Source organism: Festucalex cinctus, chromosome 7 (genome assembly GCF_051991245.1).
Source record: "Festucalex cinctus isolate MCC-2025b chromosome 7, RoL_Fcin_1.0, whole genome shotgun sequence".
Lineage (NCBI taxonomy): Eukaryota > Metazoa > Chordata > Actinopteri > Syngnathiformes > Syngnathidae > Festucalex > Festucalex cinctus.
In genome coordinates, this window is record NC_135417.1 from 14,493,995 (window position 1) to 14,514,493 (window position 20,499).

Genomic DNA, 20,499 nt, shown 5'->3' on the forward strand with positions numbered 1-20,499 from the left:
GTTTAGACAGGAGGACAAAGAGGTAATTTTGGCTAGAAAATAGTGAGACCCTGTGGTGACCCCTAACAGGACAGGCCCGAAATGTGCTGCTGTGTAGCCTCAGCACCAATCATTTCCATGCAAACAAATCCTTCTGCTCCTTGGCAGAGAGCGAGGTGTGTAAGCTGGAGACGCTGCTGCAATCCGAGGTGACCGTGGTGACGGCCGGGGACGCCACCAGCGCCGCCGGAGCTGCAAAGACGCCGCCGGCCCTGCGACGACGCAAGCGCACCTGCTCACGCCGCCAGGGGGATCGGGATCGGGATGGAGGGGGCGCCGCCGAGCGCGGGGACAGGGGTGTCGGGGAGGAGCGAGAGCGCAGGGATGCCGGTTAGTGTGCCGCCGTGACACTTAATTTAATTTTTTTTATTTTGTATTTTTTTTAACTCATTCACTTCTAGCCATTTTCACCGAAGCAACCCCCTTCGCTCCCGGTTTCACTGGATTTTGATTGATTTTGCAAGGCACACAGAATATTGTGTTCTATTGCTATAACAACATGGAACATACCAAAAGAAAGATTAGCGACAAAAAAAAAAGTATATTTCTAACAGTTTCCGTTTTGAAGCAATTAGCATTAGAATATAGCAAAGTTTCATCATTATTCAAAAATCTATTTAAAACTGTGGGGAAAACAGCCTGTTGTCACATGGCCCTGGTTGAGCTCTTATACTCTACCGCCACCTTCTGGCTGTTTTTGTAATAACTGCTATTGCTTCAACCGTTTTGTTCAGTTCAGGGGCTGCATCAAAATCTTCTGTATGCTGGAGCATAAAAAAAACAACCATATAAATACGTCTTTGGGACATACATATTTAAAATAGAATGTATTTATACGTGTTTGGGAGCAAATGAGTTAAATAGCATGTTTTGTAAAATATTGCTTTTTTTTTGTAGGTGCTCAGTATATGAAGCTTGGAGAGCGTGCCCGTGGTGCAGCGCAGAACAGCGTCTCCACTATCCTCCTCATCGTCAGTTTCATGTAAGTAACAACGTAACACAAGCGATTGATTCCACTCTAGTACTGAAATGATGACTTGAATGACGAACGTCACATTAGCAAACCCAGAAAACAGGTGAGCCATGATGGTCGTTACCTGAGCCTGTAGTCACTGTGATGTCATTTTCAGTAGACAGCAAGTGGCAAAATGGCCGCCCCCTGAGATGGAGTTAACGTCCCTCTCGGCTAATGTTACTAGTTGGTGCTTTTAAATTTAGTAGCACACTGAATGATACTGTTGTTTCACATGTCAAAGAGTATCTCATTTTGTCCGCACTGCATGTGGTCTCCTTGTAAACGTGTCTTATTGGCTTTTCATTACCATCACCAAAGGGGATGTTCATGCTCAGCTTCTTATTTTATCAAACCGGGCATCTTTGAGAGATAAGGACCCTTATTTGTACACAATCTTATAGTAGTTATTTGAGGGTTTTTTTTTTTCCAGCCATTTTATTGAAAGATATCGAGGGCCATCACATTGCTGCCCATGCACATCTTTGCCCCTCCAAATTTTTGGTTTTATTATTTCTAAAATGTAAGTTATTTTATTTTATTAAATTCTAATTGTTAAAATATTTTATGAGTACCTTGGTAGATTTTTTTTCCACAAACAAGTGATGCTTTAAAAACATACTTTAGTTTTTTAAATCTGATATATCACAATGTAAGAATAATAAAATATGATGGAATAGTTGTTCATCTATATATAATTTTCTTGTTTATTAACCTATGGCAAATAGATTTTTAAAATATACTAATAGTTACTGTAAGTTGAAATCGTAAATCACTTTTATAATCACTTGGTTTCACAATTTTTTTTAATAATTTACGTAATTCCTATTTTTTTCCGTTTTTTTTAATTTATTTATTTTTATTTTTTTTTATACTTTTTATACTTTTTTATATAACTTTTATAGTGGATTGCAAACTAATAGCATTAACATGACAATTTGAAAATATTTTATAGTTATATCTAATTTAAGAAGTCAAAATGTTTTAACGCAAAAGTACATTTTGGAGTGACTAACCTTCCATTAGAACAGATTTACTTAAACATTAGACAATTTACAAATTGTGTTTTTGGCTCTTGTGCGTACTAACAGCTTCATGGTGCCTTTTCTCGGCATCTTCTCTCTTTGTGTCTCCTTGTGCACCACTTTGTACCTGTGTGTAGGATCTGTATCAGGTATTGTATCAAAGGCTTTTAGTTCCTCTGCAACTGCAAAGCCACACTTTGTTACAGGAAACATCTGACTTGAACTAATTGTACTCATTGTGCATTCAAGCACAAACGTGTTTTGAAATTTCCTGTAATGAAGTCCCCCCACTGTGACGTGCACACTAAAATGTTTGTGAGCCTCTTTCATATGCTTTTTATTGTTACTCATCACGCACACAAAAACCTAGTTTCAACCAAGCACACATTCACACACTTTTTTATTTTTTTATTTTTATTTTTTATTTTAGTTATTTTTATTTTATTTTAACATAGTCCCCTCAATAGTGTTGTTTCGGAACCATTTTGGGGCCAAGGCAACTATGTTGAAAGTGAGGGCAGGAGCTTCATTCGTCTAAAGTGCTTTGTCGCCATCTTGTGGCATTTATAGGCAATTACAAACTGTTTTGGGTGACTGTCAGTTTCTTGCACGCCATCTCCTCATCACAGAAGTGCTTGGTGGAAACAAGAAATTTTTAAATTTTTCTGGTGCAGTGTTGACTATCACTCTTGATCCGCTGTGTGTTTGTGTGTGCGTTTCCGACCAGTCTGGTGGTGCTGGTGGCGCTCAACGTGTTGCTGTTCTACAAACTCTACGCTCTGGAGAGGGCGGCACACACGCTGGAGACGTGGCACTCGTACTCTCTGGCAGACAGGTGAGCGTTGAACCCTGATGTCGAGCACAATGTTAGCAAACGCAGATATGTAAATGGCATGTGGCTGGAAGCCTCGTAGCTGTTGAATCAGGGCAGTCATTTAAAATGTGTTTTCTTTTAAAAAAAAAAATCCCGCGACCCTTGTGAGGAATAAGCGGTCAAGAAAATGGATGGATGGATTAAAAAAATAAAATTTGACTCTAATTAAGTAATAAAATAAATCTTTCAAATGCCAAACAAAAATGACATTTTATGTAAAAAAACAAAACAAAAAACAATTGACCCTAATTAAATAATAAAGTAAATCTTTCTAATGCCAAACAAAAATGACTATGTAAAAAACTGAATAATAATAATAATAAATAAATAAAAAATATTGACCCTAATTAAATAATAAAATAAATCTTTCAAATGCCAAACAAAAATGACATTTTATGTAAAAAACTGTAAAAATAAATAAATAAATAAATAAATAAAAATATTGACCCTAATTAAATAATAAAATAAATATTTCAAATGCCTAACAAAAATGGCATCTTATGTAAAAAAAAATAAAAATTAAATAAATCTTTCAAATGCCAAACAAAAATGACATTTTATATAAAAAAAAAACTGTAAAAAAGATATAAAGGACAAAAATGTTCACTAGATGTCAATTTCATGTAGTGTAGCATAAAATAAACTGACAAAAAATACCAACCAAGAGCAGTCAGTTTATGTAAAATATCGGAAAATGAAACTATAATATTAAAATGCCATCATAAAATAGTCAGTTCAATGTAACATAGTGTAAAATTAAATAATGAGGGGGGGGGGAAGTCAACCAAAAATGGTCACTTTCATTTCAATACAAAAAAAACAATACAGAGGCATATGGCAGAATTTTATTCCTACTGGTGGTCACATAACCTGAATTTGTGCCAGCATAAATAATATGCCTCAGTCTATTGCTAAGCTATACAAACAGCAGCAGCAGAGTCATTAAGTAAATATTTGGTGTAAAAACTATTGTATATTTATTTATTTTTTATTAAAGACCATTGACATAGCTGCACATATTTTGCATTATGCACCTTTTTTTAAACTGAAGACCCTTTATAACATGAGAATGGACTAAAATGACTCTCCTAAAATGTTTTCTTTTTCCACCGTCAGTCCTCTTCCTCAGACCGCAGGAGAGTGGGCTCAGGTTTTACAGCTGCAGAGACAGTTCCACCAGGCGCAGCTCAGCAAATGGCAGCAGATTCTCCAGTCGTCCGTGGCTCTTCTTGACCAGGTGTGTGTGTGTCTGTCTGTCTTTGTAGTGTGTGACTCATTTGGACAAATTCCTTAGTGGGTTCAGCACTGTACGAGCCCTGGAAATTGCCCCAAAATGGCTGTCTTCTTGTTTGTCTTCCTGTTAAATTTTCACAAATTTTGAGTTTAGTTATTTAAATTTATACATTTTTTTAAATAATTTAATACATTTTATTTCATCCAAAAGGAGCTTGCATAATTATAGTGTTTCAAAGAATTTTGTCTTAGTATTTTTTTTTGTTTAAACATTTTCTTGTTTCGTACTAAAAAATAAATGATTGTCCTTATCGTGATTTCAATTATTACCAAAATAATCGTGTTTAATATTTACTTCATAATCGAGCAGGCCTACCTCTCACATGATTATATAACATGCTTACTTTTATTTGACCGTTGCCCTAGATGAAGCAGTCACTTGAAAAACTCCACCAAGGCATCGCCATCCCGGGGGTCCACCAAGACCAGCCGGCTGAGACGGATGCATGAGCCCATCCTGTTACGGTACCGTCCACCCAAACACATCCATCCCCCCACCCAACTACATGGACGGCCCACCTTTACAGAACAGTTCCATTACAAAAAAAAAACAAAAAAACACCAGGGAAGTACATTACCCACAACCCTCCTCTCACCTGTTTGACTTGAAAACCACGTCCCTGTGGTGACTCAGCAATAAAACTTGGATGGAGGCCCACAGGTGGGCCCTCCAAAAAGCTGCATCACGGAATCACACCGGATTTTTTATTTTTTTTCCGACATCTTCCCACGCCGATTTTTGTTCTTCCAAGTTGGCGTAAATCTTGGGATTTGATGTTTTAAAAAATGGGACATGAAGACGAGCGTAGTTAGTTGGGACCATTACAGTATTTATTGTTCAAGTCCCGCCCCCCTTGCGCTCCAATTGGCTGTCGGCCAATAAAGACTGTAGTGATTGTTCTTGAATGTTTCATAGTAGGATATAATGTCAATAATAATAATTATTATTATGATGATGCGCGTGTGTGAGTCCACAAGGAGTCCATTTTACATTTCTGATGTTTTTGTATTGTTAGCTGTTTTGTGTTTTTTTGTTTGTTTGTTTTTGCCAATATTTCTCCGAGACCTCATTCGCTTGCCAATCATCAAGGACCAACCATGATGGAGAAAAAAGGGAATCTCTCGTTTGTAACACATTTCTCCCACATCTCGTTTTTTTTTTTTTTTTTTTTTTTTTTTTTTTTAAATCGTTACATTTCTTCCCCCTTATGTCCCCAACTCCTATTAGAACCCCCCACCTCCACCACTCCATCTTAGCTGCCCTTCCTCCCTCCTGTTTGTTACGGCCCTGCTGTGCACGGCCGGCCGCACACGACGGCAAAAGGGGTGTATTATTTATTTAGGGAGGGGTGCGGTGACGAGAATGTACTGTGAAGATGTGATTGTGCACACCAAGAGAAATTGAAAAGAAAAAAAATGCAACAGGTTCTGGCTCGTCTTTGTGTCTGCGTCTTTACTACATTTATGAAAAATTAAGATCTCACAAGCTCCAAGTGTGTCATGAAAATAAATTATGTCAAAGAATATATTTGTAATTGAATGATGGTAAAGTATGACATTAAATACAAAATAAACATTAAATATATGATATATTAAATTGCATTATAAAGCATTTTCTAATATTTTATTATTAAATATACATTTCAAATTTTCTACATTTTATGCATTAAACAATGTGGGTTTTTTTATTAACAAAAAATCATGTACAAGTAGACGATAAAGTATATAACAATGTTGGAAAAAAGAAATTACATAGATGAATGCAGTAAAGGGGTACAAGATGATAAACATAACACGCTACATATGTAAAAAATTTACATAGCCCTATTGAAATGGGGGGGGAATACAAACGGAGAAATCATTTCAAAACTTGTTCCAGCATTAAGGTGACCTATAACATGTACAACTTAATAAACATTTCCAAGGGGGTTTAAAAAAAACTAAAATAATGTGGTTGCACAAGTGTGCACACCCTCTTGTTCCTGAGCGTTTGGCCGTGTTAAGAATCAACCCATCACATTCAAGGTCAACTTAAATGGTACCTCTGGTTAGCCCCAAATAAAGTTCATTTTTTTCTAGCTGGCTTTTCTTGACTTATTTTTTTCGTTCTGTCAGAAGCTTAAAAATCTTGCGCTAATACTGACTGCTATTTGGAACTATTCATAATTCCCTCCCCCATGCCTGGTGCCCCAGCTGAAGAAAACCAGCCCCTCTTCAAGATGCTGCCGCCATCTTGCTACAAGTATGATGTCCTTTTGGTGACGAGTTATAATTTGTATGTTTATGACATTTCTTTTGTTATTATGGCCAAAATGCTCAAAATTGGTTTCATTATGGACATGATTTTAAAATCTAAACAAATGTTTTAAATGAACATTTATTGGTCTAAAATAGTGTGTAGCGACAGCCCTTAAAAATATGCATCCAACAGTAATACTCTATAAAGCCAGTTTTTCTTTACATTCTCTTTTATTTCTATATTCTGCTCGTTTTTTTTCTTTTTTCTTTTTCTCATAGCAGTGCTTTGCTGCCCTCTAATGGCCTCTGTTATAATACATAAACAAATAGACCTGGCAATAGGACTCCTTTAACGTTTGTTGGTTTCACTACTGGAGGAACACGGCTCAGGTGCTTTTGTGGTAAGTCGACAGAATTCATGGCAGTTCATGTCATGTGTCATTTTAAAGCTGTCTCCAGAAAACGTATTGTGTTAAATATTATTTATATTGTAATATGTTTAAACTTTTATTTATTTTTTTTGGTAATTGTAAATTTTTTGTAACTTGAATCTAAATGTTAAAACAAAAAAAAACCTTTTCAAATATTTATTGATGTATTTTGTTTGCTTTATGTAACAAGAAATTGACATTTTTCTCTTTAAAGTCAAATTTTCTTTGCTTTTGTTGTTTTAAAATTTAAACTGCAATTTACAAATACCTCCAAACTCATGCACTGAATTAAAAAAAAAAAAAACAGCATTTTTTTGGTAATTTCTCATTCAATACTGTATGGAATTAGAAATAGTACATCAGTGCTTTGCAGGAAGCAGTGAGAAGTGAACTTTTATTGTGAAACAAAATTTAAGTATTCAAATTAGTTAAAAAAATGCAAACGATTATTTTCAAATAGCATATGGAAATAATACTTTGGTGTAGTGATTTTCAGAAAGCAGTGCTGAGTGAATATATATTTTAAATGGTATTATTTTGATTTAAATCAAAGAATTAAGAATTTATTGATGTCTCAAAAACAGGGTTAGGGTGGTTTTAGTGCTTTTTAGTAGTAGTAAGAAGTTAAAATAGTGAAATAAATTATTTTAAATCAATAAAATAGTAATAAAAAACTAAAATTGAATTGGCATATTTGTAATATTTTTCCAAATGTTTCTGGGCATACTTTTTTTGGCTGCTATTTTGGCGGAATTTATTTATTTTTTAGAAACTTTTTTTTTTTTTTTTTTTTTTTTTTTTAACTGTAGCAATTAATTTCAACTTTGAATGGTAACAATTTTGATTTGATTGTACTATTCTATGCATGTATTCATTGTTTGCATCACATTAAAGAAACAAAAAACTTTTTTTTGTTTTTTGTTTCAGCAGGATGCAATGAAATAGGAAGCAACACGCATACACAGTGTTGTTTGTCATAGATTTGCATCAAGCGTGTGCATGAGTGGAGTGTCACACTCCCGTCTTGGCGTGTTGTCGCGGAGGAGACGGTGGCTCCGAAGGTGGATGTGAGAATCCGTCTCTGCGCCAGCCTTTTCCCAAACTGAGGCAACACAAAACAACGACGAATAATCATTAAATGCACCATCCTGTTTTCTATCTAAACGGTGTTTTTGCTTGTGTGAGTGCGTACAAGTGCTATAATGTCAAGATAAAATGGCAAAAGTATCTCGTATTGTGGATTTGAGCCTACCGTGTTATGTTACTCTGCCACCTGCACAGCTGCGCAGTTGTCTTTGTTTTCAGATGCTACGGCTAAATACTCGGCCCTGAGGCGACGAAGAGGAGAAAGGAGCAGCAGGTGCAAGGAGAGAACAAGCATCAAACAGGGTAAGAGAATCAAAACAAATCAGAATGTGTTTTGATTCAAGAGGAGAACAGTGAATGGAGGAGGGAATCATGAGGTCAATAACTACTCCTACCTCATTCATTTATCATAACGTCATCAGTGAATGAAATACGCTGGAGTGTTCAGAACAGAATGCAATAACGAAAATATTCACAGGCATTCAACATTTACTCTTTCATCCTTCCATTCTAACTCCGTCCGTCCATCCATCAACTCTTCTATGGGTTAGCAACTTTTTAGAAACTGAGCGCTACTTCTTGGTTGCTAATTATTGCAGAGGGCTCAAATTAAAGGGTTACTTGACTCATTGAGCCATTTTCAGCAGGAGATATTTTGCCTCTAATTAATGTAGTAACTTTATTTTTCATGGCACAAATAAAACCTTTTAAAACTAATTTTGCCATTTGCTGTTGACTGAAAACGACATCACCTGTCCTGAGGAAGTAGGTAACAACCAATCAGCTGTGATTGGTTGTTACCTATTTCCTCAGCATAGATGATGTCATCTTCAGCAAGTGGGAAAATGTGTTTTTAAAAGTATTGTGAAAAAATAATGGAGAAAATGAATGAAATGGGGGAAAAAATAATGTATATCAAGAAGATATCAAAGTAATAAAATCAGCGAGGGAGTGCAGCGTATAGACTTAAGAGCATGTTTCTACTCTATGTTCCAAAGGGAAAGATTGTCAAGGATTTAAAAAAAAAAAAAAAAAAGTCAGCAGGAGGAGGTAGTAAGTTGGAACGTTTGGACCACTTGGTAAGTTTCTGGAAGCTTCTGGGTTGTGTTGCTGTTGTGTTGTGTGTCATCCTCAATTCAGACATCAACATTACATTGGGACTATTTTATTAATTTGCTTTTCTGTTGCGCAAATTTAATGGCGCAGACTTGCTCTTTTTTGACGCTGAAATGGATAGTGTGCTCTAGCGATGACGCTAGTTAACAGGCTAGCAATTATCCCTTTTCGACGTTAGTTTGATTCCTAGTCTGTCCTTTTAGAAGATATTGTATTGAACTAAACACATGTAACTTTGCCATACGAAAGTATAGCTTAATGCTAACATAATAATAATAATAATAATAATAATAATAATAAAAACTACATAGAAGAGCTAACCCAAGTAGCATCAATGTTATGGTAGTTATAATAAGTTAACTACCAGTTATAGTTATAATAAGTTAACTTAATGCTAACACATAATGAAAAACTACATAGATGAGCTAACTTAACTAGCATAAATGTTATGGTAGTTGGGTTAGCTCATCTATGTAGTTTTTCATTACGTGTTAGCATTAAGCTAGCAAACTTTCATATGGCAAAGTTGCATGTGTTTAGTTAAACATGCAATCTATTCTAAAAGGATAGGCTAGAAATCAAACTAAAACTTAAAATGTTAATTTAGTAAAACATAATTGCTAGCCTGCTAACTAGCTCTATAGAGCCTTCCAGCTGACGTCACCGCTTAGCTCCCGCTGCACCACCCAGAGGGCAAGCATCCCCTAAAATGAATGTAGAGAACTTTATTTTCGGCAAGTGTTTTCGTTCAAAAGTGGGAAATATGTCAAGTGTCACACAAAACGTCCCGAGTAGAACACTACATTACTGCGAATCATTAAAACCAGTCGTTTGGAGCTGCTAGCTACAAAATAATTGAGCTTGTTGGAGGGCAAAGTGGAAGTGGAAGCATAAGGTACTTCTTTTTGGTTGAAACAGTACGTCGATCACTACTTCCATGGTGTAAATTGTCATTCATGAAATCGTTTGTGTCCGGATATACTCATCTTGCTCTATGTCATAGTCTTCAAGCTATCTTAGCTTGCTAGCTGCTAACAAACAGACCGCACATTTACAACACATTCCTCAGCAGATATTAAGCCCGAGTTCAAGTGTTGTTTTTGTTCAAAATGACTTGAATACTTGTGCAAAAAATGTATAAATGATTGTTTCACTAAAGATAATATGGCACATTCATCACGTCTGCCTGGAATTTACAATCAGGTTAATGTTATGACCTACTGTATATGAAAAAGAGAAAAACTACCTGATATAAAATGATCTGAGCAGCATATCATTGCACTTTTTGTGGGTTCAAAGCAGTTGTGTCGTGGTTTCTCGCTAGCCATCGTGCTCGTCTTTCACTCCTCACTGTCATCCGCCTGGTTTAGAATCGCCGGCATCCGAAAGAACGATCTCATCTCTCTTTGAGCCATTAGAGCATCCGTCGGCCGCGCACAAGTTCGCCATAGCATTGGTTGCTGATGTCTCAACTGTTTGACCTATTTACGAGGTCACGCTGATTGTTTTCTAATTCACTCGCATTGACGCCCTGCCCTCCACTGCAAGGGGCGCACTTAAACGTGGCGTCACACTGGAATGGTCTATAGGCCAAACATTTCCTTCAAATAAAGCCTAGCGACATTTCTTGATAGGCTGTTTGTGTTCAAACAGAAGTGGCTTAAAGGGTAAGCCACCTTTAAGCCACTTCTGTTTGAACACACACAGCCTATCAAAAAATGTAGCTAGGGTCTGTTTGAAGGAAATCTTTGGCCTATATCTGGCAACAAGCTTTTGTTTTCTCAGCTCATGTTAGCATTACCCCATCACATTAGCACCGATAGTTTCCATGCAAAGGTGTTGACTCACGCGCTCTCTCTCAAGGCTTCCTCGCCGGCCGCCGAGATCTTCCTGTAGCAGTAGATCATCTCAACCAGAAGCCACAGCTGCAGACCGATGATGGCCACGTACATCATCACCTCCGACAGGATGGACGCCATCCCTCGGGTCACTGACGAGCGGATCAACGGCACGGGGTGAGTTCCTGCTCTATGGTTATCATCACCCCCCAAAAAAATCCAAGTAAAAAGGAAATGGAAATGGGCGCGTACTTTTGGGCACCACGCGTACGTGAATGGTTTTGCTGGTGTTGGTGTGGAAGCTGTAGTCGTTGTAGACGAGCACGCGGCTGAACACGCACTTGTAGCTGCCCGTGTCGTTGTAGGTGATGTTGACGATGTAGATGGAGCCGTCCTGGAGGTCCAGCGTGTGTCGGCTGCCGCGCCACTGCACGCGTGCCTCGAAGCGGTCGTCCACGATCCAGCCGTGCTGATCCTCGTAGCTGTACAGCTACCGGAAAATTGCAAACCGTGCATATCATTCAGAATAATAACACTGTTAGCTCGAGCATTTACAGGACATTTTGTTTGACTTATTTAAAGGCATTAACACTGTGTGTAATTTGTCAAATTGATTTAATTATATTGTTGACAAAATATTTAATATATGCTGCATATTATTTTTTAAAAGTAAAATTATTGAAATGCCTGATTTGTTAAAAAAAAAAAAAGTTATTTATAATGCACAAAACTTCAATTTTTTTTAATGGGAAAAAAAACATTTTTAAAAATGTTTAACATTAACTTTGGAACTGAAAAAACCAAAAACAAATGTAGAATATTTACATATAGAATTTAATTTAAAATGTTTTACAAGCCTTCCATTTTTTAGTCTTAAGTGTTACATTTAAATAAAAAATAGATTTGTGTAATTTGACATTAATTAAAAAAAATTACAAGAAATACTTTTTATTTTTTAATACATAATGCAATTTCATTGAAAAATTTGTAACCAAATTTTCCGTAATTTTCTTTTTATGTAATCTAAATTGATCAATTTAATTTTAAAAATAATTGTTTAATGTGTAGTCTTACATTTTTTTATCATTTTAAAAATTACTTGAAATGCATAGTTTACAAATTTTCTCTTAATGTGCGATTATTAAATTTCTAGTTAATAACTGCATTTCTAATATAAAACATTTAAACAACCACAAGATTTTGTTTTTTAAAAATCTCATTTTAATTTCAAAAGTTAAAATATTTGGTTGGTGTTACAATATATCACTTTCAAATAATTAATTAAAAAGTTCAAATGAAAATGTGTTCATGTATTACTTCATATATTGTGTACTAAAATATTTGTGTCATTTAAATGATGTTGGATTGAGTCATTCATTATATTAAATTTCACTTAACATATGATGTAATTTACATTTTTTATTAATTGTACATCATTTAAAAGTATATATATATATATATATATATATATATATATATATATATATATATATAATCACTCTCTTCAATTAAAAAAAATAAAATATCACTGTGTAAATTACTGTTAGAAATATAATATAAAATTTAAATTCAAAATGTAAGTTGTTTTTTTTACATTTTAAATCTAATTCAACTTTAAATACATGTTTTTTTTTTAGAAACATAAATACACGTAGCGTTTACATTCTATCACAACTGTTTTCTTGTAATTTTAGAAAAATTTTCATTTTTTAAAATCCAAATTATCAGTATAATTTGCAATTTCCTTTTTTTTTTTTTCTTAAAAAAAAAATGAAATCCCTCCCTTTTTTTTTTTCTTTTTTTTTTTTTTCCCTTCCGGTTGTGATTGCGCGTGTGACTGACATGCGAGTAGTCTGTGTCGCCAACGGCCTTGAAGAGCCAGGTGACGCTGGCCGTGGCCATGACCTCGCCCCTCCTCTTGCACGAGATGCAGCCCAGTTTGAAGCCTCGGTTGGCCACCGCCTCCGTGTCTGAGTCCACCTCCACGCATGCGGCCGTACACGCGCCCACTGCAGAGAAAAAACGTGGAAGACGGCTCACGTCACGTGACAAATTTTGAGTTGCCGTGCTTTAAAGGGCTTTAGTTGGGAGTAATATCAATTGGACCTACGTCTCAAGCAATTGTGTCCCGTTAAGCCCTTTTCACACTGCACTTGCTCAGTGTGAAGGAGTTTAAAAATAATGTTAATTGTATTCAAAAAGTTGAGTTAATAAAATATATGCCTTTTTTCCATGTTTTCAGTTTAAAAAGAATAATTTTATAATGATGTGATGATGACTGACTTGTGTTAATTATGGGGAAGCCACATTAATCCGCGCCAGCTGTGCATGCATCTGCTAATCCCGATAAGTCATTTTTATATGACAAAAATACACATTCATAATTTCATAATGTAGGGAACACAACATCTATGTATGAGAAGGTCAACAAAAACAAACACCAGCGATCAGGCAGGCTGCGGGCAGCTCAATGTCAAAAACCTTTTTTTTGTTTTATGCTGACACAGTAAAACGACTAACTAGTCAGTGACCAACACAGGCACGCGGATGGTATTTGCACACTGCATCAAAAATGTCAGCACGTTACATAATCTGTGACCTGACGAGTTGGGATTACGCAATACATATTCCAGATATTGCCGTGTGCTAGCCCACTAATCCTTTGAGTGAAATCGTGATCTCTAATTCACAAAAGACACACAAATGCACTTTTTTTCTCTCTTTCTATAAATATCGGGAACTACTAATAGTACAATGCAATGTGTCTCATAAATCTTAGTGTTTTTTTTGTTTTTTGTTTTTTGTTTTTTTTAATTAATTCCCACATTTTCGGACTGGGCAATTGTTTGAACCCTATAATATCTGCCTAGCAACAAGTTGGCAATGAAACGTGACAGCAGAATACATATTGGGGGGAAAGTTGGTAGATTTATTTTTATTTTTTAATGTTTGGTGGTACCTTAATTTATGAATAAAATTTGTTCAGTGGTCATGCACAGAACTACTTTTACTATATCCAGTTATCCACACTAGACTACGTGCAATTTCTGGAGAAATTGCGTGGGAATGCTGAAAGCTGAATGCTAAGATTTGAATGCATGTAGAATGCTGATGAAATCAATGGAGAGGAAAATGATTAAATTATGACCTCCTGGTTACTTGGCAGTGCACTTCACCTACTTTGCCACCGAGCAGTATCAGACACCTGGTAATGATGATAAGTTATATGTCTGGAAGTGGGCGTAGAAAGTGATAATTTAAAAAAAAGTTCATTGTCTGTCCCATTGAAAATGAATGGAGAAAAGTTGATATTAAAAGTTTAAAATTGTGCAAATACTGTAAGTAATGTGGAATCAGACGATATATACCCCTGGAGGCGTGAAATTTTGAAGGTAGTTGAAATTTGAACAGTGTAAACTGTAAGTATTATGTGGGAGTTGTTACGTGGAAAAAAAATTGCGGAGAATAAAAATCACAATAACATATGTGGGAATGCTTCAGCTTCCCACAATTATATTTAAAAAGAAAAAAAAGAAAAGAAAAAGTCATTAATTGAAATGTAGCAACAAGGGTCCAATGAGAGATATGTTTGGAATATTTCATTGTGAAAAATTATTACAAATACAAATAAAAAGATTAGTAAAAATCAGAAGACAGAATCAATGGAAAGGCCACGAATGGGTGGACTATGTTGAACCCCTCATACACACAAACAGGAAATGCCAAACATCTGTGACATTTCGCTGGATTCCAAGTTAGCTTGAAACTTTCCACGAGGACAATGAGTGAGACTGTGCGCCAACGATGCCATCGGGAGGGAGGGCGAAGCTGTGATTCATTGGCCGTAACGACGGATGGATTAATTAGGGAGGTCATAAGGCGGACGACATATTGTCTGCCATCAATTTGATCGCTGCATCCATCTGGCCAAGATGGACTCGCTGTGAGCTGAATTCATAATGTCCGCTTGTCCTTGGACGGCCACACAGGAAGTAGTGTGTCATAACGTGCTGATGGAACATAAAGGACGACTGTCTTTTCCTTTCACTAAGCTCTACTTCACCCCTATGGGCAATTAAGCCACTGCGAACTGTAGCTGGCTAACTCCATTATTTGTCATTTTTACAATAAGTGCACAAGTGAAGGCATATTGGTCCAAATGAACGTTTAGTTCCATTTTTGACACGTACAAATCAGTCCGTTATTGCACTCAGCACTTCTCCTCATTCATCAGTGCAACAATGGGCCATTTCCAAGATGGCCGCACCCATTAAAAACAGGGTAGAAATATTCCAGAAAGTGAGGTTCAGAGATTGATATAAGACTCAAAAAGTCAAACTTGCATGGTTGTTATTCCCCGCTAATATAGACAAATCTGTGAATAATCTAATTGCTATGAAAACATTTTTACCCCTCATCCCAGTTTTCTTTTTCTGTCAGGCAACCAAGATGATACCGACTGGAATCCAACTTATGTTACTGAAGGTGATGTCATTTGAGAAGAAAAGTATAATAAGATCCAATGGGAATATCCAATATGGTTCACACTATGGATATGCTATTGAATGTAAATAAAATGAAGTTTTCTACAATAATTGAATTACTTTGAACACTGAAAAGACATGAATGAAAGTTTTCTTTGAAATTAATTTTATTGCTAATTTATTACGTTAATATATTCTATTTTTCAAATTTATTTAGAATAGGGGAGGGCCACAGTGTGGGGTGTCGGTGGGGAAAAAACTCAGCACATACCATTCATTTGATTCATAACACAATGTAATTTTCCATACCCTAACTACAATCAAATTAATCTAATAATTACGTCATCCTTAAAGGATACTTCACTTATTTAGCCCATTAGAGCAATAAAAAAAGTTAATATTTTATCTATAATAAATTTTATATTTTCATTATTTTTCACGTCCAATTAGTACCTTTTTAAAAACACATTTTGCAACTTGCTGTCGACTGAAAATGACCTCACAAGGGCTCAGGTAACCAATCACAGCTCACCTGTTTTCTTGGATTGGTCATGTGACATTCACAAGCTGAGCTGTGATTGGTTACCCGAGCCCTTGTGGTGTCATTTTCAGTCGACAGCAAGTTGCAAAATGTGTTTTTAAGGGTACTAATTGTACATGAAAAATAATGAAAATATCAAATTTGTTATAGGCAAAATATTAATGTTTGACTGCCAAAAATGGCTAAATAAGTAAAGTATCCCTTTAATAATAATGTATATTATAATAATAATCTTATTATTCATTATGTATTTTGTATTCTAGATTATTGGATTTTATTTTCAAATTCTGAATGCTGTTTTCATGACCATTTTTGCGGATCACAATAATATATTCAATTCAATTACCCCCCCTCATTTTTACCAAAATATAATAATATAATTGATTTACTTTATACTTTTGTCATACTTTTTCTTTTTCTTTTCTTTTTTTTTTTTTAACAAAACCGTTACCGGTAACCAAACATTTACTTTAATTTGTATTTTTCCTTTAACTTTAGTGTAAAGAATAAAAACTGTCTTTATTTAGATAATAATAATAATAAATTGATCCAATTAACCAATTAATTTCCCGATTGTGTACTGTGTTAATTATTTTTAACATGTTTAATTGTCCATATTTTAATGAAAAATAAAGTACGATTTAGTTGTGTATCTCAATTTTTTTTTTTTTTTTTGGAATTTTCCCACTTTGAATTCAAAAGCCAATTTTTAAAAATCCATTGATATACATCCATTGATTTCTTGTGCTCTTTGCAGCCATCCATCACTGCACTTAATACGATGACCTTGACTGTTAACCGTCCGTCCGTCCTCCTCAGTCCTCCTCATCAACATTCTATGAACGTTCATTGCTGCTATTGACTTTTTTTCACATCAAGTGCACTCATCCAGATTTAAAAGGCTATTTTTAATCAAGCCGCCGTCTTGTGAGCTCCCATCCAATTTCCTGCCTTATCCCCCCCCACTAGTGTCCAGATGTGCTCCAGTCAACGCTGAACTCCGTCCAAACCCTCTGTCGCCAAAAACTTAGAAGTATTGGTTTGCTGCGACGTCACAGTGTGTATTCTGTGTGTCATTTGATTTGATTTTATTATAAAGCAGCAAGCAGCGATGAACCTCCTTGAAAATAGCCTTGGAATTCGCCCAAAATGGTCGATTCAAACCAAAATGGCCAACTTCCTGTTCTCTTATGCGCACTGGTCTTAGAAGAGTTTTTTTTATTTGTGCATTCTATTATGATCGAATTTATGTCAGTTGGTGCAATTGGTTTTGGGGGCGAGGTCCAAAACGCCATGCTCCGCCCACATTTAATGCTGTCAGCAAAAACTCTTGGTAACTTAGCATCACCTGGTCGTCAAGTGCAATTGCTTACAATTGGGGCTCATTTGAGCAAATTTTCCTTTGGAATTGGTCAATGTCCAAGTCCTGTAATTTGCATCAAGGTGGCTGCTTCAAATCAAAATGGCTGACTTTCTGTTCAATTTTGGACATTGGTGTTATAATAGTAAAAGTGGTGTGAGACATTTTTTGTTTTTTGTTTTTTGTTTTTTTAACTATCCGATGTGACACTTATGAGGGAATTTTCCTTGAACCAAAATGGCCGACTTCCTGTTCAATTTTAAGCATGGGAACTTGACTTTTTCATATGTCCTGTTATGATAGACATGTACAACAAATTATGTGTTGATCCATTGAAATGGGTGTTGGGGTTGGGGGTCGTTTCCCATATAATAAAAGATTTCACCATTTTTTTTGTTTTATTTTGTTTTTTGTTTGTTTTTTAGCGGGGTATATAAATGACCAGAAAAGGGCAAATTTGTCATCACTGCTGTCATAACAAGACAAATCGCAACAAGTGGATGAGTCAAGATAATCTCTCCTAATGCATCACATCCTTTTTGTGGCCTCTTTTAAATCCTTGGTCTTAAAACGAGATCATCTGTGACGTACAACCTTAAAAGTTACTGTATTTAAATAACATTAACAACTGTGAATAATAAATGCTCGTACACCATTATTTCAATCAATTGACTTTTGGCGGGACAAGAGACAATAGCTTCATCGATCAACACAAACTTTGGTGGACATGTCTCATAACAAGATTCGCAAATAAGTTTAAGAATTCATGCCAGAAATTGAACAGAAAGTCGGCCATTTTGGTTTGAAGCAGCCACGTTGGCCAAATTGAATTGCATGATCTTGTTAATAAGGATGTAGCCAATTTTAGCAGAGGTGGTCAGCATTCTGAGGAAATGTTTAAGGGGGGGGGGGGGGGGGGGATTTCAAAATACGACTTAAGCCATTATTGTAAGAGTGCGACGAAATATTGCAGGAAGGTCGACAGCGCTAAATGGCCTTGATACTTTTCCTACGCAGTCCAGTACAAGCAGAACATTTTGCCAAAGTGTGACGATCATTACAAGGATTTTCTGAAAGTTAAAAAAATAAATAAAATAGCCTACAAGTTTTGCCATTGAATCCAAAATTGGGTGGAAAAGGTCTCAAAACCAGAGTGAAGATGCCACCAGGTGGCGCCAAACAACTACTTTCATTTTAGTCGTGGCTTTGGCCTGAACACAAAAACAAAACAAAAACAAAAAAAGTGAATTTTAACTTAATATCAAATTCGCAAATGTCAAACAAACAATAAACACTTTGGTACATGTTACCACGGTAACGGAAACCAGTAACTACTCACCTTGAAGCGCCACAAGGAGGGCCAACGATATAAGTATAAACGTCAGGGTTGCCTCCGCCAAGGCAGACATGTTGTCACTAACGTTCAGGTATACAAAAAAAAAAGGGGTGAACCTGCAGGAGGTTTTTCCAAAAGTGAAGAAGAAGAACCAGGATTTGAGAGTCTTGGATGTGATGCTGTGTGTCAAAACAAAAAAAAGAAAAAGTAGGAGGTGGAACAAAAGGAGGATTTCAGTGATCGCCTCCCCAAATGCTTCAGTGTCCATTTACAGAAGAAGAATCACTCCCAGTATCACTTTTCAACCTATTAATTATTTAGCAAGGACCAGGTGGACCTCTCGCAATTTTGTTTTCCCTTTTTAGCTTTATCCCACAGAAAATGTCTTACGAAAATGTCTTTTTTATTTTTATTTTTTTGAATTTATTTATTTATTTATTTTTATTAGTCCATGCTGTCTGGACAAATTTGCAGAATTAAAGCAAGGGTCAGCTAAAATGTTTTTAAAAGAAAAGCACTACTTTTGTCTAAATGAACTACTCAACTCACTTCACCAAGTTCCAACACGATTGCAGCGAAGCACTATTTTGGTCTATTTGCAGTTCCTCAATTCACTTCAACATAAAAATGGTGCTTTTATTAGTTTGGTGTGAGAAAAAAAATTAGTGATTAACCCCCAAAAATCTGCAAATAGGTGAACCCACCAAGATTGTGCCAAAGTAATACTTTCATTGCTTTAGCCTGAGTACAAAAACTGTGAATATTTCAGTTATTCATTAAATAACAGAGGATAACTTCCTCCCCAGAAATCAGCGAATAACTGAATCCACCAAAATGCCACAAGATATGCCACACACCATGCTACAAAAACAGGAAATAGGTGAGTTTTTCAGCCCATCAGCGATTAGGTGAATCCACCAAGATGGTGCACAAAAATGGCAAATAATGAAAGAAAGGTTCCTTGGAAAAATTCTACAAAAAAAGATGAAGCCACATGTTATGAGCATAAAAAATGTGAATAGGTGAGTTTTTGGCAAATGTTTCTTACACACAAGAGTGTTATGAAAAATGTCAGGCAATTTTCTCCAGGTGGCTCAAATGACATTTAAATGTTTTAAATCCAAATAAATGCGCCTGGTTGTCAAAATATCCTCTATTGTGAAGCAAAATTCTCTCTTGTGATGATCCAGAGGTGGTCGTATCCCGTCCATGTTAGTTACTCTCTGGAGTTCCCACTCGGCAGACATCGGAGGGCTTTCAAATGGACCTCAATGAAAAAAAAAAAAAAAAAGCAAGAAGACACCAGAGAGGAGAGGACATAAAAGATCAGGAGGCTCGCTCGCGGACATGACGTGACCGTATGTGGAGGGAGGCTGCATGTGCTGATCTGTCTTTGGGATAAAGGGGGAGGAGGAGCGAGGTCGGGTGGGGGTGATGCGATGCAGGGAGGGAGAGGAGTGGAGGCAGAGGAGGATGATGGAGAGGTGTCAGGGCGTTGCCAAGGCAACAGGGAGTTGGATGTGGCCGCTATCTCCCGACTTCCACGTGTTGTTTTGTTTTTTTGTTATTTTCATAGAAGTTTTCATAGGAAATATTTTTAATGTTGCATGTTACAGAAACTTTGGAGGACATCAAATAAAGTCTGAATGTGTTTAGATTTTCTTTTTGAACCTTTAAATCTGCGGTTAAAATGTTTTTGGGTGTTTAGCATTTTTAGCATCTGATAATTGTCTTCATTTTTGTTTCTGTAATGCAAAATGCTAGAATTGATCTCTGTCTATAAAATATGATTTAAACAAGGCAAATTTGTACTTTTCTTAAATTGA

The 20,499-nt window shown here is 36.0% G+C and overlaps 2 protein-coding genes and 1 long non-coding RNA gene across 12 annotated transcripts in view; 2 read left to right on the plus strand and 1 right to left on the minus strand.

The window, feature by feature from the left end:
• Positions 1 to 5,665, plus strand: part of gramd1a (GRAM domain containing 1A) — a 28,098-nt gene extending 22,433 nt beyond the window's left edge. For all 7 annotated transcript variants that reach the window (XM_077526643.1, XM_077526644.1, XM_077526642.1 and 4 more), the window contains 5 exons: positions 148 to 369; positions 937 to 1,021; positions 2,804 to 2,911; positions 4,067 to 4,187; positions 4,610 to 5,665. In XM_077526643.1, coding sequence (XP_077382769.1) covers positions 148 to 369; positions 937 to 1,021; positions 2,804 to 2,911; positions 4,067 to 4,187; positions 4,610 to 4,693 — 620 coding nt within the window. In that variant the 3' untranslated portion in view covers positions 4,694 to 5,665. The remainder of the gene's footprint in view (positions 1 to 147; positions 370 to 936; positions 1,022 to 2,803; positions 2,912 to 4,066; positions 4,188 to 4,609) is intronic.
• Positions 5,666 to 5,835: 170 nt separating this feature from the next.
• Positions 5,836 to 20,020, minus strand: scn1ba (sodium channel, voltage-gated, type I, beta a). 2 transcript variants are annotated; one of them, XM_077526657.1, is made up of 6 exons: positions 18,677 to 20,020; positions 12,795 to 12,961; positions 11,205 to 11,442; positions 10,963 to 11,104; positions 8,165 to 8,240; positions 5,836 to 8,014 (listed from the first exon to the last, which is right to left on the minus strand). In XM_077526657.1, exons 1-5 carry the CDS (start codon positions 18,939 to 18,941, stop codon positions 8,174 to 8,176), a joined length of 879 nt encoding a protein of 292 aa, XP_077382783.1. In that variant the 5' UTR covers positions 18,942 to 20,020; the 3' UTR covers positions 5,836 to 8,014; positions 8,165 to 8,173. The 2 variants fall into 2 exon arrangements, with proteins under 2 accessions (XP_077382783.1, XP_077382782.1); XM_077526656.1 differs by lacking the exon at positions 8,165 to 8,240.
• LOC144022137 (uncharacterized) lies at positions 7,834 to 15,524 on the plus strand. 3 transcript variants are annotated; one of them, XR_013284270.1, is made up of 4 exons: positions 7,834 to 8,092; positions 8,194 to 8,301; positions 10,978 to 11,129; positions 11,318 to 11,502. It is a non-coding gene; the product is annotated as an uncharacterized LOC144022137 (long non-coding RNA). The 3 variants fall into 3 exon arrangements; XR_013284269.1 differs by lacking the exon at positions 11,318 to 11,502 and adding an exon at positions 15,393 to 15,524 and having other exon boundaries at positions 7,834 to 8,301; XR_013284268.1 differs by having other exon boundaries at positions 7,834 to 8,301.
• Positions 20,021 to 20,499: the final 479 nt, after the last annotated feature.